Genomic DNA, 23,761 nt, shown 5'->3' with positions numbered 1-23,761 from the left:
ATCACTTCTATCTGATGTCCCTAAAACATTCAAAAATTACTTAGGAGGGGCGATAATATGTATGTTCCAGGCACATAGTGACATTTTATAGCACAATCATAGTAACTATGATTCACTATAAAAATGTCACTATAAAAATGCTATATATATCAAAAATAACTTAAATATAATTTGACTTCTCAATTTGACAATTGGTCCTTTGTCTCTTTAAGAAGCTCCTGCTCTTTCTGACACTTTGCCTTTTCAGCAAGTTCTGACAGCAATGTTTCTCATTATGATGTTAACTTTTCTTGGGACTGTTGGATTGAGAAATAATTCATATGATGAAATCAGCAAAGTTCCAGTTCCACCAGGTGTTTGCTAATTACTGCTGCCACTAGACTGGAGGAGCTGAGGGGGGAAAGCGTGGCACAGGAGTGGTCTGCAAAGCTTCAAATGACAAAGTATTGATATACACATTTCCATAACTTCAAAAACAAGTTTTAATGGTATTAGGAACATTTTTACTTTTATTTTCTTTTTCCATTTTCTTTATTACTTCTATTGGCTGGGGTTTTGTGTTTTTAAACATCAAAGTTGTTCAAGATGTCAGTTCAACATTTGGATGATTCTTATCTATAACAAAGTGAAGTTGTTTATATATTCCTGTGTTTGTTTCGTCGCCAGTATTGTTTTTTTTCTTCATTTCTGACTTGTTTATAAAAAAGTAAAAAAAAGAGATAGAAAAATAAATAAACTTAACATAGTTACTTGATTGCGCTATAAAATGGCACTATGTGTCTGTAAAATACACAACACCGTTCCTTTAAGATTAGATTTTAGCCAAGGAATCTGAGAAGGTCCAGCTAAAAGCTGTGTGTAAAAGATGTTACAGCAAACAGAAAAATTGTCTGAATGAAACTAGAGGAATGTGGGTAGGTAAAGCACAGCATGATTTGATCACTGGAAATAAAACTAAAAGGAACACTTCAGCAGAAGGAGGAAGATGGATAGAATGAAACCGAGCTCGGAAACCAGAACCAGATCACTAAGACAGACAAAAAAAAAAACAAAAACAAAAACAAAAACAAAAAAACGGCATTAGGCTTGGCAGGGAAAACAGTTTCAATATATAGGGTTAAAAATCATGGCTAATAGCAAGAACTGACTTGTAAATGTTGTTTGGCAGGTTAAAATGTTTCCACATTTGACATTTTTTTAAAAAATTTTTTATTATTAGCCATGATCAAGAGTGTTGTAGTCCGAGCATGGGAAGTAAAAGCGGATGGGAGGATGACTGCGCTCGGGATGGGGTTAGAGTGAGGGGGAGGGCGAGGTGATGGGACAAATGAACAGTACCTGCAGGGGTGAAGGTGAAGGACTGAACTGCAAAACAAGAAGACAGAAAAAGTTGTGTGTTAAAAAGCCTGCAGAGCAAAGCAGTGCTTTGAGAGGGGGGGTGTGTTGATGTGTGTGTATGTGTGTGTCGGGGGGAGTGGAGCTGAGATGCACCGCTGCAGCCAGAGAAGCAGCCGGCTCAGGGGCCACTGAGCAGGTCCCACAAATCAAACAGAAAACAAAACACAAAATGTAGCACATGAAGATGAAACAGCAAACATCACTGCTGTGGTTCACATTTTGTCCTGGAAAAATGAGCAAATATATTCCCGTAAATGTGCTTTTCTTGAATATCTGACTACTAATAAGGAGAAAAAAATCCCCAAAGAGAGTTCATTTCCATTTCTACCTCTGCAATGAAAGCCGCTGCACTTGGCAGAGGAAGTGGACTGACTTGGGGATATTGACCATGAACATGTAAGGGTCAGTGTGTGGGCGTAGAGCCGGACTATAACTGCAGCTCCAACCCTCCAACCGCTCCGTTCTGGCACCTAGACTACACCACCCTGGGCTAATAACTCTGTGGGTGGAATTGTCAAAAAAAACAGCAGCCTGCCGGAAACGATCCGAGCTAACATCTGTCTCCCCGCGGAGCCGGAACAGAGCATCCATCTTGATGATATCACTAGCAGCAGCTATGGTATTGACGGATAATGATCTAATGATAAAACATTCTCGCTCTGAAGGCAGAGGAAGAAAAAAGAAACAATAAAAAAATGAGTACAGGGAGACAGAGAGAGGGAAGTGGAGGACTTTTTTTCATCGTTTTTGCTCAGGCACCTTAGCAGCCAGCCGTTGCTAACCTGCATAGTTGCTCAGGCCCTTTCTCTTCTTTCTCCTCCAGTAGAGCCAGATGCTGAAGCCCATGAGGATGACCCAGCAGGCGCCTCCGATGCCGGCGATGAAGGCCGGCTGCTTCACCACATCCGTTATCTGCTCCGTGATGCTGTTGTTCCGGTTTCCGTGTATGATCACGTCCCGGAACTCTTTCCCTGAGGGCACGCAGACAAAGCAGAGAAGATTAATACACAGCAGTGCCAAGATGTGAAGGGAAGCAGGAAGCATTTCCCGTCAACCTTAGCAAATGTACTGTATCGACGACTCAAGCTCAAAAGCAACAACTACTTTTGCAACACGTTTCATATCGAATTATAGTTCATGTGCTTCATCTAAGGTTTTGTGAAGTTTTAGAGGAGGATACTGACCGTCAAAGCTGGATAAAGAGCAAAACAGGATGTGAGGTGAAACACAATGATCAGACTGGAAAAGATAAAGTCTAGCAGCTCACAGCAAAGCCCCAGGTGATCAGGCTGTTTGCTTTGTTCAGCCTCTAATTCACTCCACCGCCACTGCAACACACCGCATGAAATGAGAGCAGAGCGCCATGGTCTCTATTGATCCCCAATTCCACGTCAGCTCCCACTAGCCGGCTTGACAAATATTTCTAGCAGCGAGGTACAACCGGAATCACAAAGCACCTCACTGTAACACCGCTAACTTCTTATGGTCACAAACACGCGGATTATTCACAAACGCTGCATTGCGCCCAAAAGACGCTGAACCGCAGTATTCCGTCAAAGCCGTCTAAGCGCAGGCATCTCTGAAGACAAGCAAACCAAAAATATATATATATATATTATGAGTGCAAGCTCAGTGTTCTGTTCTCAGAGATGGATTATGTGAGTGACACTGGGGAAATAAGAACACGCCGCAGGCCAAGTCATCAGTTATGGGTCAAATCAGAGAAAATCTGCCAGAGCTCCACATAAATCACAGTCAGAGCGCATTTCCAAACAGCACCGTTTCAACAATATCATCTGTTTGGTTGCTTTCCCCCCCCGCTCCCTCCAGCATCACTTTCTCTCAAAAACTGGACGCCGAAAGGCCGCCATGGATTTCTATCAATTTATCTCACCGATGATTATAGACTGAGGTTCGCTCTTCACTCCCACTCCTGCACTGGTGCTGGCGGCGACCTCCACGTGATACACCACGCCCACCTGCAGCCCGCCCACCACCACGGAGCGGATGGCTGCGTCCACAGTCTTGTTCACGTGGAAACGCGTCTCGTTCCCCAGACACCAGATCTGAGAGGGCAAAAAAAAAGTTGATTTTAATTTAGTCATGTAGGGGTGCGGTGGGAATGGATGACGGTCGCTTCCTGAAACGGACCTTGTACTCCTGGATGATGCCGTTCTGGTGGTCGGGTGGAGGGGGGTCCCAGGAGATGCTGATGGAGGTGCTGTTCTGGTTTCCCACCGTCAGGACGGTTACCTGCTGAGGGGGGGCACTGGGAGCTGAAAGAGAAGGAGGAGCGACGGTCAGACGCAGCACATAAATGGTTTCTCAATAGAAATGGGGAATACAGAGACTCGCTACTGTTTGCAGAGATCAAACACACAAGCTTTCATCTACTAACTGTAACTTTTGCAACTTCTACGGTCTTCATTCATTGGCCGTCATGTTAACTATCCTGAGCATTCACATCAGAAAAGAGCTGCAGTGGAGAGGAGAACCAGGGCTAAGCCCCTCCTCCTGGCTCTGATTGGTTGTTTCTAACAGAGCGATTAATTTCTGCAGATAGCAGTAGAACCACAGGCAGAGGACCTCATTTTTTTCAGACTGTTTGTCTCATATTATATAAAAGTTAACTATTGCCATCTTATGCAATAAACCCTAAGGCGTATTACATCAAAAGACCTGTCTTCTGTGTTCTTTGGTCTACGTAGTTTTCTTTTTTGGTTCGCTCACTCATGTTCTCTAACCAATCTACATAAATATCCTCTAATTAAGTGACTCCCAAAGTCAAATATTTGCCATCCATTCATCTCCCGTTTCATCTGGGACCGGTTTGCAGAGCAGCAGCCGACCCAGATTTCCCCAGCCAGTTGGGCCAATTTACAAAAACATTAAATACATTATATTTTGTGTTTTTAGTACTTTTGATAGGTATTCTATTCTTCCATAAGAGTGTCTGAAATTGAGCCATAAGAGAAAAGGGAAAAAAACAATGACACCACCAGCGTACATGCCTTTGAAAAAGAATAGCATTTTGTAGGGAAGGCACAGTTGACTGCAGGTTTGTAAGGATAAGATCAGGTCAGATCTGACATGTCTGTCGGCTGTCTTTAACATTTCACTGTGATTTCATATATCAGCCTGTGCTCTGCTCTGGTGGATTTGCACAGAGGATACTGGTATTGATTCGTGCGATGATGGCCTGGCAGAGTCAGGCAAGACTTCTCAGTCACGCTAAGACTCTGTCGTTGACCGGTTTGATCACAAGGGTCAATGGGCTTATTGGGATGAAGAACAGACACCAAAGAAATATGAAAAAGCAAAAAAAAAAAAGGCATTTAATAGGTGGGAAACAATGTCTCAGTAAACACATCGACAGACTCTCATTGATCGGGCGGATGAAACTAAAGCCAGTAGGTAGGGATGGAGGGAGGTACCCGGGAATGCATCGGCTCCGTCCGCAGGCAGACAGGTGGAGAGGATGGAAACAAGAACAGCCCGGGCTTTCATGAACCTCCATTGTTATTCTGACGGCAACAATCTTCTGACCCCACAAGGCATGAGACGGAAAAAAATAAATAACAGTTGGCCCAACTGGAAATAACGCTTTAAAAATAATGTTTTCTCATTTCCGCAGTGGCTGGCAGGTTGGAGGTGTGGGGGGGTCGGCACGGCAGAATACTGACAGGTCAATTACTCCTGGTGCTGCCTCTCCCTCACCTCACCTCCATCCAAAATGGCACGTGTCACCCCGTAAATCTGTGCTCATCCCTCAGCGCAATTGGCCACACGGGCCCCGGGAGAGCCAGGAGGCCCTGGCACGGTGGAAGATGAATGGTTCCAATGATGAACTCAACACCTTGGCCAGATTAGAAACAATCTACCGAGCGAGCATCTGATCGAGCGAATGCGCCCGGCGCCGTGCGCGGCACTGCGTTGCGTTCAGGTGATGAAGTGCCCGGCTTGTCCGCGGAAGCCATCAGAGGCAATGTCATTCAAAGTTAATGTTATGAATGATTTAGCAGCTGATTATCATGCATATTTGTGCTAAACAATACACATTTTTCATTAGAGGCCTTGGAGGCTGTGCTAATAGGGCCATTAGCGGAGTGATGTATGGCAGGCAGGAATGTGACCCCCCTGTCTCGCATGTGCTCACCATGCTGTGTTGAATGATAGGAGGAAGACAAACAGAGCCGATCATTACTAAAAAGTAGCCAGTGGTTAATGACAAGGCGTGGGATCTCCCTAGAGAGCAATGTGGAAAATTAGCCAACAAATGAACATTTAGGTGACGACAAATCATTTTCCTTTCTTCCTGAATAAGCGCTGTTGTTGTCTAAAGTATACTCCACCTCAGGTAGACTTTCAGATGTAAAAAGACGGGAGCCAGAATCAATTTATCAGCCTCAGTCACAAAGACATTTGTTGAACATTTCACATTTTTTCACACTACAACTGCAAATCTAAAATGATTTAACTGGGATTATGTTGCCTCAACTTCTATGGTCTTCAGGTATTTTTTATGGAAAAAGTGTGATGTGCATTTTTATTTAGTTTCTTTTACCTTAATAAACGTTAATAAATTCAAAGGTCAAGTAGAGCCCATTTCTTTGGAATTCCACTTTTACTGCCTTTACATCTTTAAGTCTTTTAAGCAATGTCTCAAGTTTGTTGCCCATTCTTCTTTCCATTACATCTTTAACTCACTCAGTGCAGTTTTGATCTTTATAACATGTCATAATGTTATTCCGTCATTGCTGGATACTTTGATTCTTTCTTGCATTTTTGAGGAATCTTTGAATCTTCCATTCAGAGGGGGGCTTATCACTTTCTCTCACAAAATTCTAGCTATTTCCACAAAGCTCCTCCCTGTAGCCTACCTCTCTCCTACACCTATTTCCATCAGCTCCTCTAGACTAGCGTCAGCAGCTTTTAAACACCTGGTGAACTGTGACTCTGCTGAGCTCATCTCACGAACTCCTTCTCCGTCCAATGTGCCTGAGGATGGTTATAAACAGCATCAGGAAAAGTTGTAATGATATTCTGAAAGCAGAGCTTCTTAAAGAAACAGAGGCCCAATTTTAAGGCATGAAAATGCAAAGCCAAATTTCTTCTGAGTCATGAAGGTGCTGAAGTTAACTTAGTAACTTGATTGAGCTATGAAATATGATTGGGAAATACATCATACTGGCCCTTTAAATAAAGCTGGTTAAGATGACATTTTATAACTTCTTTGACGTGTTCTGGTTAACTAATGTTCTCCAAACCACTAAGGCCTTCAAAGAAAAGGCGTTTTACGCACGTATCTGAAGCAACCACTGACACAAAATCTGCATAAAACACAGAGGTCTGTGGTACAAATGTATAAGAACTTTAAATGCTCTCAATAGTTTTTTTAGACAATGTAAATATTTCTATGGAGAATGAGCTACAATGGTAAAGGTGAATAGTTTCAGTTGCTCTAACCTTCTCAAGGAATTTTCTAATTGTGTTAGTTAATGGACACCCTACGTTTTAATCACCTCTTGAACTCATTTTTTTTCTGGCCCCCATTAGTCATCCAAGGCGGCCTGAATAGCCCAGAGCAAAGTGTCTGACAGTGTGTTAGTTATGAAAAGAAACAGAAGCAGCATCGTGACAGAAATGGAAAACGGCTGGAATTCTGGAAGACCAGAATATGAACAGAGGACACGGGTGGAGGATACCATCAACACAGGTAATAGCTGGGACATGTGACCTCTGAGGTCTATGGGAGATAGTTGTGCTGGCGTGTGGGCGTGTGTGTGCGTGTGTGTGTGTGTGTGTGTGCGTGTGTGTGTTGGGGACAGCTGGGCTGTGGTGGCAGTTCCACTCCTGTGGCCAGTCAGTGTGAGCAGAGCATACACACGCTGGCCACAGGAGATACAGTCCCCTTGAGAAAAGGGAAATAAATGAGCCTGTCAACACAACAGGATGTGAACTGTCGCCCAACACATGCAGGCCTGTATATGCTGGGTTAAGATAGGCTTCACCTCCACATTGAAATGCTTGTATCTTTCTTTTTGTGGTTTTGAGAGGATGTGTTATATAAGCCTTCGCTATACAAGCTAAGTCAAGTCATTAAACCCAAAGGCTGCTGTGGTATTATTGCACATAGTTTTCCTCCCTGCAAAGGTCAAAATAGTAAATTCATCCAAACAAAGGCCCTCGCTGCGTCTTCGTGAGTGATTTTTACCACACCGCGCTACGGCCTTGTCAGAGTCTCTATAAATTAAGTTCTGGGTGACAGCTCATCTTTGTAGAAGGAGGTGTGTGAAGTTTCCGATCACAGTGTAGGTGCGTGGATACTTGGCGATGGATTATGGGAAGTTTGGCAGCAGCACTGCCAATCGTGAGTCAACGATATAAAAAAGATAAAGCAACTAAAGGCCGTGTGTGGTCGGGGTGAAGATGAACAGTTCAATGTTGACAAGACAACACAAGCTGTACAAAGCCCTTTTACGTCGCAATAAAGGTGGAGGGACGAATATGAGGCCCAAATTAGAGGTTAATAGTTATATTTCCAGAATGGAAATAAAAAAAAGCTTGCTAGGTCCTGTATATTTTTATGAAAATCTTTAAAGATAATTGAAATGATTATTTTAAAAAAACAAAAACAGGAGAACACACACAACTAGCCAAGAGGCTAAACTTCACAAACTCAATTCATTGGAGTCTCACCCTCCTCGGTGGTCCGTGCCGTCTTCGATTCGCTGTCCATGCCTTGAAACTCGTTGAAGTACGGCCGGACCTTGATCTCGTAAACGATGCCCTTCTTCAGTGACGAAAGGACGACGCTGCGCTCCGAGGGCACCTTCACGTCCTGGGTCTGCCACGCCCCCGGCGAAGGAAGCCCGGACGTCTGCCTGTACAAAACCCGGTAACCCTGGATGAACTGGGACTGGCGGTCCACCTGGGAAAGCAATAAAGCCAAGGTTATGGTTGGGAAGAAAGCATGTGGAGGCGACTAAGTGGTGTTTTCCTGCAGCCTGCTTTACAAGGCTGCATGCATGCCACTTTAGGAGCTGTTACTTATTTAATGGGGCTTTTATCACCAGCCATGCAACACTCTGCTCAATTATACCCACCCTGACATTAGCTCACGCTAACAGCACCACCTTAAAGGACACGACGTGTCTCCCGTACGTACAATAAATAAAACCCGGTGACACCTTAAACGTCTCGCAACTATAAGAACGCCATGCAGCTACAAATGCATGTCCCCATGGGAACGCACAACAGAGGTGTCTTCAGCAGACATTTTCCCCTTAAGAAAACTAAAAAAACCTAAGAGGAGGTCTCTGTGGTGAAAAAAATAAATAAATAAAGAGGGCTTCCCTTTAAAACTTGGGCCACTTAGTTAAACTGAAGAAAAAAAAGCTGAATTTATGCAGAGGAGGAGCCAGAGCATAACTCACTGTAATGGCTTGTTAACAGTAGAGGAAGTGAGCGCAGCTTTCAAGTGGGATATTAAGCAGCTGTTTTTCACCAGCACAGACTGAGTAAATCAGCACAATGGATCTCCACCCCTCCACCCCCACCTACAATGGTGTTGTTGTTGGACTCTTATTAATGGGATGATTTGGAAATACAAAAAGCGGCTTCCTCTGCTTACTGAAAAAAAAAAAAAGACTCCTGATTTATTTAGGCCGCCCCGTTTTGGTGTTAGCCTCACGTTACAATCATAAAGTGAAATGGTTTAGCATTAAATTAGCAGCTAGTTCTGGAGGAGGGAAGTGGGAAGGGGGGGAGACGTGAGACTTACTGCAGGGGTCAATAAACATGTCAGCGGGAAAACTGCTCATGTTGTTCGTTTAAAAATGCTAACTGCCACCCCATCTGCTAAGTGATGTGAGGTAAATAACTGCAACTGAGTGATTTACATGCTCAACATAAACAAATGAACACCTCAGACTCTAAGAATCCAAGCAGCATTTCAATTAAAACAGAAAAACCGCTCGCATCCAGGAAGGAGATGCTTCTTTTTTCTTTTTCATTCCCCTCAAACCCACATAACACAGACAGACCTTCCATATAGGAAGATAAATGCATTACCTCTGCAGCAAAACCAGATTTAGCAACCATTAGCGATATTTTAATCTATCAGTGCAGACTTTGTCTTAGGGAGGGAAGATGGAGGACTGATGAACATCCAGGTGTCTCTGACATTTCCTTTGATGCTCTGTGTGGTTAAAGAAACCATTTCTGCAGTCATTTGATGTTCTGATACTTTAAAGTCACCAATTACAATATTTCAAAAGCTGTATTCGGAGTGAACGGGCTGACAAAGAAAAAAAAATCCCCTCGACATAAAACAAACGGTCGCCTGCAGGAGAAGCTTCAAAGATGGATCTTTAATGTCAACAATCTCGGCTTTATGACGGGCGTCTGCAGAACCAAAGAAGGAGAAACAATAAAAGGCAGATAAGGAAGCCGTCGGCACACATTTTAACGTAGCGAGGAAAGCTTCAGAATGAATCCGACTTTAACTCCAGAACCACAATATCTGACTGAAAAAATGAGAAAACCAACATTTCATCTCAGCACATTAAGTAAACAGCAGAGAAAGGTTGTCCCTTTAAAGAAAAACTGAACCAATTCCTGAAATTTAGACTTTTGAGTTGCTCAATCTGATCAAGTATCAATACAATGTCACACAGACCAGTTTCTCTCAGTGACACTCCAAAAGAGGGAAGACAAGAGCACATGTAAAATGGATAAAATACATGTGAATGAGATTTCTTTTCATTTATACTTTTGTTTGCTTGTACTTTTTTTATCATTTCTACTTCTTAACTGATGCCTGATTTCTTTCAATATAAATATAATTTTTAACAAGACCATCATTATCATTTTATATATGGTATATCGCTTGATAAACTCCAGCCAGCCAGGTTTCTGTAACAATTTCTGCAGTTTCGACTTGAAACAAACTTATATGAAAATCTATTGTTAAGTACGGTGGAGGTTCTGTGATGTTGTGGGCCTCTTTCTCTTCCAAATGGCTTGGGAATCTTTCACCTCCAATAGCAAAAGTGTTTCCTTGTCTTGACTTTCACTTACTTTAGCAGAGGTTGAGCTAACTCCTACCACTGCAGCAGCAGAATTATTAAAATACATTTTCTAAATGGAAATACAGAAATAAAAAAATAAAAAAATATATAAAAATAACTTGGGTCAACACTGTTTAACTCTATCATAACTTCATACTCAAAAGAACTCTGAGTGTTCTTAAATATTAATAAATAAACCTTGATAAATAAACCAACCCATTCTATAAGCCTGATGAGGCTCCACTGGGTTTGTGTTTTTATTTGTGCCGCGCAGTATGAATAGCTTAAAACCTGAAAATGTAAGAATGTAATAATTCAATTCCCAAAAGAGGTTGCTGGAAACGGATACTGACCAATTAAAATCTGACACAGCAAAAGTTAACTGAAAACAAACAAAAAAACTAGTTTCAATGTTTCAAATATACTTAAAAATTTTGAGTTTTACAATTGTTCAAAGTCAGAAAATATTGACGTAAATAACAGGTGGATTTTTTTGAGGCCTTTCAAAGTAATCTCATTATTTTTTCACATATGGCATCCCTAATATTTTAACATTTAAAGATGCTGCAGGTCAGAAAAGCAAAACAGAAATCACATTTAGTCATCAGTCACTTACTGTCCATGTGACCTGAACGGTGGTGGGACTCAAGACAACGGGATTATGCAGGCGAACTATGACCTCTCCGAGCTCTTTCTGCACATGCCTGTGGTCCACTCCCTGGGCGGGAGGGCTTATATCTAGAAAAAAAGAAGAAATGTGAAAAATAAAAAAAAACGTAAAAAATAAGAGAAGAAAAGGGAGAAAAATGAAGCTGCTTTCTATCACTACGGAGAAAAAAAATACGTGTTTGAAATGTTTATCTGGGACTTTTCTGCACGTTCTCTGGTCTGACTGAGCGACCACAGTGGTGAATGAACTCAGAATTTGTGATCCTCGAACGCATTAGATGGAAGATTAATGGACACTATGACACACTTTTCCAGCTCGTTTCCTTCCCCACATGTGTTTTATGTTAAAAGAAATAAAAACTTTATTATATGCGATCATGAGAATGGTTGAAAAAAAAAAAAAGCGCCCCACTGTTTGAGTTATTTACCGACACACAGAGGAAAACTCTCACAGGAGGAAATAGTATTTTAAAATGAAAAAAAAAAACAACAACAGTGCTACACAGTCCTGAACCTCCAGCCACCCAGCAAAAAGAAGAGTTCAGAGAAGACAAGGCGAAGACAAGGCGTCATGTATCACCTCAAAAATATCAAGCGATTTGCTGAAAATCAGATTTCCTTTTTTTTTTTTGCCTTTATTTGACAGAGTGTGGATAAAGACTGTTTTTATTATCTTTTCCAGTTTTTATTTTTTTCTTCTAAATGGAAACTTTTTTTCTACACACCGAAGACTGCAGTCTGCTCAGGACGTAATCAAATCCTCTCTGGCTTTGGAGATGGTCATTTTCCACCGTTATAAAGATTATCAAAGCGTGGAGGGAGATAATGCTGTTAGCCCTTCCAAAAGTAGACATGCTTATTTTACATAATTGCTTAAGTGTAGCCTTAATGAGCTGAGCTCAGCTGAAGAATTTGACCTCTGGAACATTCTGCAATGCTTCGGCGCTGCTATCTAAAGTTGCTGAGAGAGGATGGCGAGGATTGCTCTTTAAAAGAGAAAGGAGCCGCAGCGAGTAATAAAATAGAAGTTATGCTCATAAAAATAACAGAAAAACATAAAAAGTGACTAGTATTCAATCAATAAACATTGATTATTTTATGCTAAAGTGGAATACCTTGTGTTCTAACAGGTTCAGACATTGGGCTCGGATCACTTAAGCCTTGGCCGTTGACGGCTCTGACCATGAAGAGGTAGATGGTGTTGGGACGGAGACCTTTGACGGTGAACTGGGTGGTCTTGACGTGGTCCGCCACGGTTTGCCAGCTGTTGCTCACAGACTGACTGCAAGAGAAGAGAAAAGATGAGGTCACACACATGGTTTTTCACTCCAGTTTCCTTGTGATACTCTACATCTGTAAATGCAACAGTAAACCTAAGAAAGACTGAAACTCCCCACATGCTCCAAGTGGACTCAGAACCAGAACCAAACACAGAGAATCAGCTTTCAGCTTCTATGCACCACAAATCCAGAAAACTGCAGAACAGCTGGAACACAAATCAGTTCCTTACATCATGGCTAGAACCTCACTTGTTTAAAGTTGCTTTCGACCCATAAAAACTGGAGTATTGATGATTTTAATGAAGACATTTGACAAAATGCAATGTGTGTTGCTTGTTTCATAAGTGATGACTGTATTGCATTTTTATGATGTAAAGCATCATAAAAATGATGCCTTGTTGACGAAATGTGACAAACAAATAAACCTTGACTTGGAAAGTGTGTTTTCATGTCACGACATGCCTGTAACTGTCATGTTCATTCAGACAGAGAAAGAGAAAAACACAGAGAGAGAGAGAGAGAGCTTTTAACAGATTAATAGGAAGGCTGAACATATTACAGAAAGTCGTCTCTCCATTTCATACTTTTGAGCTAGATTTTGAAATGTTGGCAGGTTTTTGGAAATGTTTTCAAAATTTTAATGAATTGAAAACTGTTTTTATGTTACTGTTATGAAAGAGAAATCAGCGTTAGGTCAAAACTTTAGGAAAAATGAAAGATCCAGAATCAACCTCAGCAATGAACAGTAAACGAACCTGAAAGCTTCGATGACAAAAGAAGAGACAGGAGAGGCGCCGGTCATCCCGGGCTGCCACGACAATGACACGCTGTTCTTGGTAACGTCGGTGACCTGAGGCTTAGACGGAGGACCTGGAAGCTCGTTCTCATCATAGCTCTTTGTGACAATCACTGCCGATGAGTCTGTTCAGAGGAGACAAGATGAAGGAGAAGTTTATCTTTACCACACTCCAGATTCCAGATATTGGCAACCTGGTAAAGATGGATTGCAACCTTTAAAATACACATTTAGTTTAGTGATAAAAATCACGCTTCTTAAATAAATAGTTTTGTTTAATCATACTCTTTATCGTTTTTACATTTATACCACACAACATTGCAATAAAATTCTAAGTCCGTATCACCCACCTCTGAGTGTTTGAAACCCCACAATATTTCTGTAAAATCAACAAGGACATACTTTTTAAATACAAAGTTTATTTTTTACCTTTAATTTTAAGTTTTTAAACTAGAATCAATGTCATCCTGCTTCTGTATTCGATATGAATATGAAGAGACAAGAGAATGAATTGATCAGGTTTGTAAGGATCAGGATTGTAAGTTAGGAATTGGCAAAGAGTTAAAAAAATTAAAAACAACAGAAACTGTGATAAAAATGGCAGAATGAGTGTAAGTTCTCATTATGCACTGTGAGAACGATTGTAAGGTCTCAAAAAAAAAAAAAAAAGAAGAAATCTCAGTTTTAGAGAACACCCAAACATTTGTCACTGTGAGATTATGTGACAGGATGACGGAAATGTGAAATATTTTATTTTAAGACATTCTACATATTACCAGACTCCGGAACCAACCAGAAGTTACAACAACGATAGAGGATGGGATTTACCTTTGACTTCCAAGAAAGCGCTCCACGACGTTTCCCCGCTGGAGCTGGTGGCCACACACGTGTAGATCCCCGAGTCTGAGAGCTGGCATGAAAGCAGGATTCAGAACAACACCACTGGCAGCACCGACACACAGATCAAACACACACTTAGAGTGAAAAGTCTCCTGCTGTAACACTTCCACTGGAACAATGGGACACCATGGAGAAGGCTGCGCAAGCTAGCCCTCTGCTGGACAAACTGACCGTCATTTCAAAGTGCTGACGCTAATTTCCTAATGAATTCCATTTTCCACTCGCCACCCTTCCATCACTTTCCCACCACCTCCTACTCATTTCCCCCCTCTGACCACAACAAAGCTGGGCTAATTAATTTAGGGTGGGCTGCTGGAACCCCTGGACCGATGACAGCTGGCATGCCTCTCCATCTCTCTCAGGAACTTTGCTTGTTTGTTGTTTTTTTTTTTTTGTTTTTTTTTGTTTTTTTGTCCCCGCGCCTTCCCTCCATTTATTAAATAACATGTCAGTGGTCTGCAGCTTTGTCAAGCGTAATGGGTATTCCGCCGAGGCCTCTGAGTGGGTGAAGGAAGATGTGAGCCTCTTAAATTCAATCTAGTGGAAATATGCTTCGTGCGTACACGTGTGTGTATGTTTCAGTAAGTGAATATATATTCACTCAAACAGCTGGAGTCCATTCATCCATCCACATCTGAGCCCGGCTGAGGTCTCCACACCTCTAAGTGAGACTATCAATATCAATGCTGGCTATTCATCTGGACATCATGTCGGATCTTTCTGATCTAATTTGCAAGCTTGAACATACACAACATATCAATATGTCATGACAACTTTTAAGATTTAAGACTAGAGAATATCATTTGAATGTCAGAGGACATATGCACCCTAAAATATTCATATCCTATTGTATTTCTGCTACAAGCGCAACCTTTTATTGGGATTTCATGTGACAAGCTAAAGCCAGCTGGCACACTGGCAAAGAGGAAGGAAAATCACAGATAAAGATCTAAATCTCTTTGGATTAGTTCACACAGCAGATCTCGATGCACAATTCAGATTTTTTGCAGAATGTTTTTTTTGTGTGCTTGTTGATACTAACAATTAACTGAGACTGGAATAATATGTGAACGGTTTACTATCCCAAAACGACCTGCATGGGTAGAAGAATGTTGGCATAACACAGCCGCGCACTGCTTATGGACGTAGTAATGGGTGGAGCTGTTTGTGCATAAATTTTAAAGTTTATTTTGTGATTGGAGCTGACACTATTGTCACAATATAACAAGAATAAGGAAACTAATAGAGTTGTGTTTTCTGGATCCCCTCAGTATGACACTGGCACCACCTTGTTTCACTACAGGGTAATGCCCAGTGTTGGTTTATCACCATACATTTTGCACGTAGGCATCAACATTTAACATTGGTCTCATTAGACCTGAGCTTTTTCTTTTTGTTTGCTTTGTCTCAGTTTTGGACAGCTGAACAGCACCAGTATTCACTTTAATCGAACCCAGACCAAGATTTTTAGGCGGACCGGATTTCACTTTTTTGGGCCGCATTAAAGTTCGACTGCGCAGTCACATCTCCTCAAATGAACCGGACTTCTGAGGCAAATGGTCAAGAGTTCAGCTAAACAGACCACACAGGGCTTGTGCGAATGCACCCATAATGTTCCAGTAAATTCAGAGAGGTCTGAACCTGTTACCTTGATGTTTTTGATTTGCAGGCTGCCCAGCTCCTGTAGCGACATGCGGGAGTCCTTTCCCAGTAGACTGACCCCGTCCTTCAGCCAGCTGACGGAGGGGATGGGGTCTCCAGATGCCTGACACTTCAGCAGCGCAACACTGTCCATCCCCAGGGTCTGGTTGGACGGGCCTTGGCGGATGATAGGCGGGGGTCTGTCTGTGAGAACTTAGAGACAAACAAAGAAAACAAGAACAAGGCATGACTTCACTGATAATGGTTGAATGGTTTTTATGTAATCTATAAAAATGACCTGATTCACAGCATTTTGCGTGACACACACACTGGGAAGGATGTGGGTTATCTGTCACAAAGCGGTCCGTTTTTTTCTTCAAGTCTAGCAATTGTGCCACAAAACATTGAGTATTGCAGTATTTCCAACCATTATGGAGAAAAAAGCTGAGTAAGGATTTTTAAGTTCATTGATGTGGCAGAACAATGGCATCCATTTCCACTTACTGCTGGGATAGTCTTATTTTAACACACTACCCTAGACTCTGTGGTACACTTAGGCGGTAAGGCTAGCCTTGCCTTATTGTCTCAATATGGCTCAGATAAATTCTTCAGCATGTGCAAAGTTGGACACAAAAAAAGGTGAGTTTTAAACACTAAACGTTCTAAAAATTAACTTTCTTATCTGAACTATGGGTTGGTGCATTGCAATGGATCTTATTTCGTGTGTATGTATATGGGACTAAATTCAGATACTGTGCAATTCAGATTTTTATTTATAAGATATCTAAGTATAAAGAAGTAGTTTTCCTTTCACTTCACATATATTTTGTCTATCTAGTATACAAAAGTAAAATAAAATATCTTTTCAAGTCCTTGTATGAATCTGTACCAAATAAAACGAGTAGCATCCTTTGTTCAAATCTTTTGTTGCATTTCCACTTTAGGTGAAAGCTAATACTTTGAACTCCATTTGCACAGGCAGCTAAATTTGCTAAGATGTGCTAGAAAGAAGAAGAAGAAAAAAAGCCTGTGGGTCCATTCAATGAAATAGTGGCGATCTCCAACAGAATTTGCACCAAAGCACAGAGACAGTTGATAATTTAGACTTGAATAATGTGGAGTCCCCGTGGCATCTCAGAACCTACATTAATTAGAAAGTATGGATTAATGATGTCAGACCTGCAGGGGCTAATTACCAAGTCTACCTCAGTCACCTTTCAACACATTATCACACCCGCACTTCCAAACCCTATTTTCTCTTTCACACTTCCACCTGACAAAAGAAAGTGATTCAAGGTAATTCAGTTTTGAGCGGTTGTAGTCGGGGCCCTTCGCTTGGGGTCACCCAAGACATTGTGGGGGGAAAAAAATGTGCAGGAGCTAGATAGATTATCCACCACGAGCCAAATGCACCACATTAATTTCCGATATTTGTTTTAAGGGCAAATCTAATTAAATGAATCAGAAGCAGCAGTGCAAATGTAAGCACATTATAATACTCGGCGACTGTCTTGTACTTTAAATTATTTCTACAAAGACAAGGGAACTCCCTAATGAAACAAAGACGCATAAGTAAACCCTTTTTTTCCCCTTTCTTTGCTAAACATTTCACACTTTCTGGCAGAATGTTGCTTTCACGACTCTGTTGTGAGTGTTAAATGAGCGAAGGTTGTAGGAGAGTTAAATTGTTTTAACAGAAGCATCTCAGAAAACAGACAGCCAAGCTCTGTCATGAAATGCGATCCCTCAGACTCTGGTGCTGATGGCAGGGGTGACAAAAGGAGGAGGCAAAGCTCAACTTGGCCTTGGGTCTCTGGATCAGGAATTTCTCATTACAGATATCCTTGAACTCCACAGACTGCTGGCGGGACTCAGGGCAGTAAATCACACAAAGAGTGCGGCAGGTGTGGCCGTGACCTTAGCCTGGCCCTTCTCCACCGCGTCCTCCTTTCTCTTGTTTTATCTCAGACCTGCCTCGCCATCATTTCTGTTAACATTCCTCCAATATGTGTCGAAAGAAAAAAAAATTGTTCTTTTTAATAAAAGAAAACAATGAAGAAAAATATAATAAAAAACTAATATTTCCCCACCATGTTTTGGGAGAAAAGAAAAAAAAAAATAAAACAACCCCAACAAAATATCAACAAATATTTACCTCCAATGGTATAATTTTACGAATATTTGCAACAAAAAAACAAACACCCTGCTCCTCCAAGCAAAATAAACAAACCAAGTGTTTAAATTCAAAAGAAAAATGATTTCAAATTCAAAAATATTTTATTGATCCCAAAAGAAAATTAAATATTGTTGTAACTCAGATTAATTATATATCTTCAAATAGTTATTGTAGGTGAATAAATAGTTTCTTAAGACTTTATACTTAAGATAATTTACAGTATAAACACCTTGTAACTAAAAGTAAAGTTTGCTGGAAATCTTAACTTATAAAACAATTTAATATAAAATTTCATTAAGCAAATAAGATATTTATAATCAATAGCAAAATAAAATTCAATAACTTTTACCGCCATGCTAAAACGCTAAAACAAAATAACACTGTCTATCATTAATAAAAATAAGCAAAGTTTTAAAGAAAAATAAAAATAGAATAATGCCTACAAGAACTTTTAATGGTGCCACAATTTATTTATTTTTTGCTGAATTTTATCTTAAATACTCTTGGAAAAGTGATTCTAAATCCACGATTTTACAATTAGAAAAAATTCAACGACAAACCTGCAACCTGTAACGCCAAAAAATGCTTAAAAGGGAGCTGTTGCTCTGCATTCATCTTTCGGCAAGCAGGTACTTCAGCAGGCACGCGGATACTCGTCTGTCTTGCCATCACAGCAGCTGAGCAGCTTAGAGGCTCCCACGCTAAGCAAGGCCCACATGATTCATTCCATGGAAAGCTATTGTCATTCACTCACTTAATCTCTCTGTCTGCCTGTCCTTCGCTAACTCCCACGTACACATTTTTCTGCCTCGCACAAATACTGAACAGGGAGCTCGAAGGAACTCAAGGGCAATGCTTTATTTCTATAAAAAAAAGAGAGAATTTTAATTAAATTTTGTGGTTTTTCTTATTTATTTCTGCGCTGGCGACAATGATAACTCTGTTTGTGTTTGTGCTGCATACTTCTGAAGTCATTTGAGGTCAAATTCTGTAGAAAACCGAAGAAAGCAGCTGATTCGTTTTCCCCTCCTTTCTTGGAATCAAGCAAACATCTGGTTTGATGGACATGTTTGCAGCGTTTCTATGCTGAGTGTCGGTGCTGGAGTGGGGGGTAAAACGTCAACCGTCAGTGTTTCTCTCCCCTCCCCTCCCGCCTCTCACCATCTGTGACCTCCAGTTGAGCCTTAGCGAGGATGCTGCCCGCGACGGTCAGAGCCTGGCAAATGTAGTAGCCGGCATCTGCTCGCTGCACAGATGAGACGGTGAGCTCTCCGCCGGGCGACACGGAAAAGCGACTGTTGGGCTGCTGGGGCTGGTTGGGGAACAGCAAAATCTGAAGGAAAGAGGGGAAACAAACAGCCAATTAGAGAGAACACGAAGGCGGTGCGCCTCGGACAAATTACAAAAGTCAGCCATCCAAGAGGCACGAACAAACACAGAGGAGACGGTGCCCACTTCCAAACAAAGAGATTAAAGTGTTACAGCTAGGCTATGAGCAATTTCATCTCCCACTTGGCTAACCAACCTCAAACCGCAAAACGTTTCGACACTTTGCAACGTGTTTTTCTGAGGTATGCTAGTAAAAGATTTTTGTGCTTGATGGCTTTATGACTTCTCTTCTCTCTGCTTTAACTAGATTGTAGAATAGTTCCCACCACACCCCCCACTAAGGTAAGGGAAAATCAATTCATTTTATAACTCCTGGCAAAGAAAACAAGAATTGCTGCTATTACTGTGTTGTGTTACACAAAAAAAAAAAAAAAAAAAAAAAGTTTCTGCACCTCTTTTCGGTTTTACAAGAGTTTGAATTCTCTGAAGCATGGACCTCTCTGAGAAAATACAATATTGTTCACCAGTCAGGTTGTAGTTTTCTCAGGCCTTGTGCAAATGAATATGTACAACGTATTGTTTAAAAAACAGTGCTGCACATTTTTGGTTTCGGAAAAGTTTTAGTCTATATAAGCCCACAAAAATCCACCCCTGAGCGATGCTGTGTACATGCCAAACCCATAGGGGGCAGAGCAGCGCAAAGCCAAAACACTTTTATGTATATAAAAGTGTTTTGAACTAAGCCTCATAGAGAGACTGATTGATCAGACGTACATAATGGAGGGTTAAAAAAAAAAAGTCCAAATGACTTTTTCCAATAAAGTCAAGATAAGTTTATAGAATTTTATTTTTTTTTAAATATCTGGGAAGTTGAATCATGTTCACATTTTTTCTTTGGGAAAAAAATCCCACCATAATGAGCATTATTGCTTCTCCATTGTTTCGCTCAGTCAGCATTGAAGTATGACTATAGTGTCATTCTCCAAATGGTAAGCAGGAAGATAAAAAAAAATTAGGCCTTATTTGTGCCTGTTTAAACTAGATTTAATTATACCTAATCACATCATCGTAACAAATGATGTTTGTTTAACTTCGCCGTCTCCACCTTAAGCACTCGTGAACTCCATTATGCTGGAGTGTTGAAAACGATGGCTTTTAATTATCCTTCATTTGCTCTGTGAGCAGATACCTTTGTATCTCGGCGGTGAGGAAGCGGACGTGTTGACAAACACATGGAGAAGACGTGCGGCTGCTTGTCGCGTTCGGTTTGATTTCAGAGTGACGCGTCATCAACCTTAACTTCCGGGTTTCCGGTGACGTGTGACGCCGCCTGCGGTCACCCGCAGGTGCGCAAGCGTCACTCTGGAACTCTGGACAAACTTGCAATTTGACTCAGGCTGTAAAATAACTGTCTTGTAATTGTCGGCGTTGACTTTGAGTGCGTCGCGCGAGCCGCGTCGTATCTGCGGCTCATCGACGCGCTTCCTAATTGGCGCCGCTGTTGACCGTAGAGAGGACACCCGGGTATTTGAATCAGCTTATCTTGCTGGAGAGAGGGATCGCGTCGCTCTTATCAGTTCAGGTTCACGGAAAAGCGATTAGAGCTCCGCCGCGTCTGCTGTCGTTTGGCTGGAAACAAAGGCGCGGCTTTGTGTCTTTAGCGGAGATGCCGATGAGAGATGGGCAGATTGCGATCCAATTCTGATTTGCCTGGTGCCACGGCGTGGTGAACAGAGGGAGCGCTTGTACAAACAGTGGAGGGGATCCAAACAAATCAGTGTTAATGACACGCCGCTTTACAGAATCCAGACACCGCTTGGAAATGTTCCCCATTTTGTCACAGCGTGACTTCAGTGCATTTCACTCAACCAGAGGTAGAGCGTGATTGCATAATCGACTGAATAATCGATTAAATAAGCAATTACTAAAATAATTGTCAGTTACTGCTCTGGTGTATGTGGTGATTACTAATGTCAGAGGAATCAAATGGTGAGTTCAGGGTGTGTTGGGTTCTTACCTGACTCCCCTCCTTCTGCCAGAAAACGGCCGGCTGGGGATTTCCTTTGGCTTCACACGGGAAGGTGGCAGTGCGGCCTTGAGACACGATCTGATCTCGAGGGCGGACGACAAACTGGGGTGGAGCTGGAGTCAAAGCACCAAAGCAACAGCGTTAGAGGGTGACTGGGTAGACTGGGAGCTGCAAAGCTATCAGAGCTGGAGAAGTTCGAGCAGAAACGAGCAGAAAGGAAAAAGACGCTGCCGTCCAGAGCTTCCATGCAACTTCAACTTTGTTTTCACTCCGAACAGAGAAGAACACTAACACTGCCATGGTAACCGGGTTGGCCATTCATTCAGGTAAAGGCTGAATCTGAATGAATGACAGTCACAGTGGCATTCACACAACCAGGTGCCTCAGTCACAATGGCATTTAAATCTGGGACAACACAAAGGCACAGCCATGCCTTCAAAACACGCTTCAGATTTATATAGAGGAAGGATGACAGCTGGATCAAACTAAGATCTGAGCTTTTGTATTCAAAGCAACGTTCTTACAGAAAAAGGACATGAGCGAAACCGGTTAAGATTCGCCCAAAACATAGCGGCAGGCCGAGAGAGCATCGGCAAAACATTTGACAGACTAACAGAAGAAGAGCAGAAGAGAACGGCGAAGGAGCGCTGGAATGTAGTTCCACCTTCATCAGTCGTGGTCGATCATTTGAAACACAGATGTGGAAAAAGATTCCAGAAGCAGGGCTTAATCTGAATGTTAGTTTAGTTATTCCCAGGAACACAGAGGAGGATTAAATATGAAACAAAACTAAAGAACAAGAAATCTGACTCTAATCTGAGACTTCTGACCTTTTTTTTCCAGAATTGTGGGCACAATGACAAAGATGAGCTGCGGCACGAGGAAAAATGTCAAATTTCAATGTTTTTTTTGTTGTTTTTTTATTACATGACAGTTTAAAGTCTGAATTCTACTGTTTCTCCTGTGGCCTTTATTGTCTTCCATGTGAAATCTGCTAAATCTTCAAGTATTTTTCAGTTTTTGCTGTAAGTATTATACTTTATAAAGAAAATAATGCTGATTCTGTCATTTTTACCTCCCTTTCTTTCCTTTTTGTGTCTCTTCTACAAAAAATACAATAAATTTGACTTACTATGTCTCTCCATTTTGAATCGACTCTGCTGTGCATATGACAAAAGCCGTTGCCATTTTAAATGCATTTGCACCTTCTCCCTCTAAACAATAGACTGTACATAAAGCTGATTGTTGCATTTAATTTTGCAAAGTGAACTTGTTTTCCTTTTGACAGCAGGAAAAAAAAAACCCTTTGTTTGCAAAAACAACAACAAAAAAAAGCTGCTTGTATTGAAGTCAGTAGGACAATAAGCCCAGCTCTCCTTTGATTTATTACCGCAGAGAACAATTGCACAAAAGCTTTACAGTAAATTACTTATTTCAAATCTTCTTACTGGCACATAATATTCAGATGTTGGTGCTTAATATACTTACTCCAAAATGAACTTCTGTCAGGACAGTAATTGATAGCATTCACTCTGACAACGTATCAGGGCTGTTTTAGTTAGAAAAAAGAGGAGTACTTGTGAGTTTGAAATTTCAAACATTTTTGACTTTTGAATCAGTGTCAAATGTTCATGTTATTCAAAAAAATGTTGGAAATCTAAAAAATTCCTATTTTTTCCTAACAATATTTCACCTTTCTCAAACTCAGAAATGTTCATGTTTTTCAAGGTATTTTCTGACAATCTTGACATTTTTAAGTTTTTTTCTAACCATTTTTTTTTCAAACTCAGAAATTTCTTTGTTTTTTTTTCCCCTAGAAATTTCTAGCTAATTTTCCACTTTTTCAAACTCATGAATATCTGTCTTTCCCTGAGCTTATTTTTAAAAAAATCTAAAATCGCTCTAATGCTCCGTCATAATTTACAGACCGACTCAAACTGAGATAGACCCACTGAGGATATAAAAACTGTTTCCATGGTAATACGCATCCTGAGAAAGAAGATTTGGCTCCCCAAATAAAAAGTAATTAACAGACGTTTATCATATTATCAGGGCTGGAGACTCCTCTGTTCAAAAGCACATTAATGACATAAGATACGTCATAAACAACTCATTTCTCTCTGTGGGAAACGAAACTGGAGGAGCATAATAAAGTCTGCAGAGACCAACTCCTCACAAGTGCAGGCAACAGATTAAAAAGGTTATGATTGGTGCAGACAGTTAGAAATTCAATGACACAAAAACTGAATTGTCGCAGAGCAGCATCTTGCACCCTCTCTGTTGCTTTTGCTTTCCATGTAAGTCTTTCTTCTAATAAGCCAGCTGGTTTCTGTAGGGCCAGTCTCTGCCCATTTGGCTGCTTTCTGCATGTAATCCCTTTCAGGGTGTGGGGTGGTGGTGTGTATTTGTCAAAGATACACACAGTTGGGAATAGTACAGATGGTAACAGATTTACTGCCTTCCCGTTTGGCC

General features: G+C 41.1%; 1 protein-coding gene across 6 annotated transcripts in view; it reads right to left on the bottom strand.

Moving 5' to 3' along the window:
- The window catches only part of robo2 (roundabout, axon guidance receptor, homolog 2 (Drosophila)), a 349,267-nt gene that overhangs the window by 44,266 nt on the left and 281,240 nt on the right, over window positions 1-23,761 (bottom strand). For 4 of the 6 annotated variants that reach the window (XM_055045288.1, XM_055045291.1, XM_055045290.1 and 1 more), the window contains 11 exons: window positions 21,278-21,402; window positions 19,093-19,264; window positions 15,763-15,968; window positions 14,043-14,124; window positions 13,174-13,339; window positions 12,254-12,420; window positions 11,086-11,207; window positions 8,098-8,329; window positions 3,550-3,674; window positions 3,293-3,464; window positions 2,181-2,369 (listed from right to left, as the gene is read on the bottom strand). In XM_055045288.1, coding sequence (XP_054901263.1) covers window positions 2,181-2,369; window positions 3,293-3,464; window positions 3,550-3,674; window positions 8,098-8,329; window positions 11,086-11,207; window positions 12,254-12,420; window positions 13,174-13,339; window positions 14,043-14,124; window positions 15,763-15,968; window positions 19,093-19,264; window positions 21,278-21,402 — 1,758 coding nt within the window. Of the gene's footprint in view, window positions 1-1,338; window positions 1,366-2,180; window positions 2,370-3,292; window positions 3,465-3,549; window positions 3,675-8,097; window positions 8,330-11,085; window positions 11,208-12,253; window positions 12,421-13,173; window positions 13,340-14,042; window positions 14,125-15,762; window positions 15,969-19,092; window positions 19,265-21,277; window positions 21,403-23,761 lie in introns of all 6 variants that reach the window. The other 2 variants (XM_055045287.1, XM_055045286.1) reach the window with 1 other exon arrangement.

This window comes from Poeciliopsis prolifica, unplaced genomic scaffold, assembly GCF_027474105.1.
Source record: "Poeciliopsis prolifica strain line A6 unplaced genomic scaffold, Auburn_PproV2 SCAFFOLD022, whole genome shotgun sequence".
Classification (NCBI taxonomy): domain Eukaryota; kingdom Metazoa; phylum Chordata; class Actinopteri; order Cyprinodontiformes; family Poeciliidae; genus Poeciliopsis; species Poeciliopsis prolifica.
Note: the sequence above shows the minus strand (reverse complement) of the source record. Positions and strands in the feature narration are given on the sequence as shown.